Below are 2,466 nucleotides of genomic sequence, written 5' to 3'. Positions count from 1 at the left end.
AACATACGTAACCTAAACATCTGTACCCCCATAATATGCTGAAATAAAAAAAAATGAGTGGGAAAGGATGAAATCTCTTTACCTGAGACCAGTAGTTCCAGGGGGTCACTGGGTTCTGACCACACCTGTGGGGAGTTCTTGTAATAGCCGTAGCACCTGAACGTCCACCTGTGGCTGGGGGTCATGGGGCCCACGGGGAACAGGCCCTGGTACTGCCTGTAGGAGGTTCTCTGTGAGTCCCGGGTCCAGGAGAGCTTGTTCCCTTCCTCGATCAGAATGAACCTGCCAAATCCCTCCTGTGAGCCACACTGGAGGGTCACGTTCCCTCCTGGGGTCATGACAGGGCTTGGCAGGGCTGAGAGGGTGGGTTTGCCGTAGGGTACTAGGAGAGAAGGAGGCAGCGTGTTGAATGGGGCTCACACCTCCCACATCACCCCCAGGGCTGGGCTGTGAGAGGGAGTCACCCCTGAGAGCAGACGCCCTGACTCCCATTCTGAGCGCAGAGTCTGGGGCTGGGACCCCTAAGTGTCCTCTCACCTGTCACCACCAGCTCCAGGGGGTCACTGGGCTCTGACCATCCATCAGGGCTGTAATAGTAACAGCGATATCGCCCTGCGTGATGCTCTGTCATGGATGGGATGTTGAACTTGGCCTTGTCCCCAGGCTCCAGTGGTTTCTGTGTGTCCCAGGGCTCTTGTCTTCCATCTTTATCGAGACGGTATTTCTCGGCACCCAGGGTCCCCTGACACCAGATGGTACCAGGGCTCCCCCAGGTGATCAGAGAGTCTGGCTCAGCCCAGAGGGTGGGTTTGGGGAGGGTCCCTGGAAGGAAATCAGAGGCTGGCTCAAAAAAAGTCCCCACCCCTCAGATCCCAGCTCTCAGCCCAGGATCCGCCAGACTTCCCCATCAGTCAGCCCGGAACTGATATTCCCCATCCCCAGGTGCCCAGGGGTGTCCCCTTGTCCCCAGTGAGGAGGAGGGACCTGGGACAGCTGGGGACAGACTCACCTGCCTGCCCGTTAGTCCTAGGGCCCACACTCAATCCTGGAAGAGAGTTCCTTGTGAGACATTTGTCCCCTGAAGGCTGAGCATGTCCTGTCTTCTCCTGGAGCCTCCTGAGCCCCTGGGGTCTCCTGCTAGGGCAGGGCCTGGCTGCGGGGTGGGGTCCCTCCCAGATCAGGTGTCCCCTCCCCTCTTCCCATCTCACCGATGCAGAGCAGGGCCATGACGGTGGGGGTCATGACGTCTCCTCCCACTGGCCCCAGCTGGGCAGATGGACGAGACCACGGTACCTGTAGGACAGATAGACACTTAGGGCTGTGGCTACTGGGAGGGAAGCTGGGTCCTTCCTGTCATGGGGTTGTCCCATCAGCAGCCTCACAGGAAGGGGAACTGCCATCCTCAGAAGCCTGGTTCTCATTTCCCCAGGGCTGGAGCTGGGGCAGGCACTAGCTCTCTGCAGACATTTCAGACAGAAATGGGGTCTCCTTGACCCCCAGCCACCGCCTGCCTCATCTTTCCTCATCTTACTGAAGGTCAGAACACAGAAGGAAACAGACCCAGAGCCTTCTACGTTGGTCCCTCCCAGGTGAGGGTGATGAGGGCCCATCCTCCCTCTCAGTCCTCCCCACGGAGCCTCCCTCCCTCCTTCAGCCCAGCGCTGCGGGTCCTCACTAGGCAGTCGTCTCCCCACCCTGGGGATGCCTCAGGGAAGCTGCAGGTTCGTGCCCACGGCAGACTCGGACCAGCAGAGACACATGAGCATGTGACGGTGCAGGTCACGCTGAGCTGCCGTGTGGCCGTGAGCACAAAGGGAACATATGGGGCAACAAGGGGAGAGAAACGACTCCTCTCCTGGCCGTGGACTGTGGGTTTTCGTTCCAACAAACGATCCCCTTCTCGGGCTTCCCCTCCCCTTTGACTGTTTTCGGCAGCAGCGTCACCTGCCCCTCCCTGGGAACCAACGTCTAAGCCGCTGCTGCCTCCTCAGCCCCTGGTTTCCTCGGGCATCACGCTGCACCTCAACCGCTGTTCAGGGTTTTGGGAGCAATTACTTGTGTTTGAGCTCTGATTTGGGTTGTTGGGTGGGGAGTTGATTTTTATTTAATTTGTGATTGTCCTCCACTGTCTGTGTGAGCTGGGCAGTAAATTCCCATCTCTGAGCCTTAGTTTCCTCATTTGGAGCGTGTGGTCAGGACCCCCATCCTCACAGTGGAAGTGGGGTCAGTGGTGTCTGGGGGATGGGAGGGCTCGATCCTGGTTAATTACAGACCAGGTTAAGACAGGAGGGGTGGGGTCATGAGAGGATCCTGGCGCAGCGACGCCTAGTCTAGGTGGACAATGGATGCCCCCAACTCCTCCCAACGCTGAGAAATGCACATACAGTGTGTCTGAAATACGCAGATCCTCAACATCATGAGCAGAAGAAGAGATATGAACGTTCCTGAAATGGAGTCGTATCCACA

General features: G+C 57.9%; 1 protein-coding gene across 1 annotated transcript in view; it reads right to left on the bottom strand.

The window, feature by feature from the left end:
* The window catches only part of LOC105809231 (leukocyte immunoglobulin-like receptor subfamily A member 5), an 11,388-nt gene extending 10,096 nt beyond the window's left edge, over positions 1 to 1,292 (bottom strand). The window contains exons 1-4 of the mRNA XM_012642985.1: positions 1,209 to 1,292; positions 1,010 to 1,045; positions 538 to 822; positions 8 to 382 (exon numbers count right to left, since the gene is read on the bottom strand). Of these exons, the coding sequence (XP_012498439.1) occupies positions 8 to 382; positions 538 to 822; positions 1,010 to 1,045; positions 1,209 to 1,242 (730 nt within the window). The 5' untranslated portion in view covers positions 1,243 to 1,292. The remainder of the gene's footprint in view (positions 1 to 7; positions 383 to 537; positions 823 to 1,009; positions 1,046 to 1,208) is intronic.
* Positions 1,293 to 2,466: the final 1,174 nt, after the last annotated feature.

This window comes from Propithecus coquereli, unplaced genomic scaffold (assembly GCF_000956105.1).
Source record: "Propithecus coquereli isolate 6110/MARCELLA unplaced genomic scaffold, Pcoq_1.0 Scaffold193, whole genome shotgun sequence".
NCBI classification, from domain to species: Eukaryota; Metazoa; Chordata; class Mammalia; order Primates; family Indriidae; genus Propithecus; species Propithecus coquereli.
The sequence above is the reverse complement of the archived record's forward strand: the minus strand, read 5'-3'. Positions and strand labels throughout refer to the sequence as shown.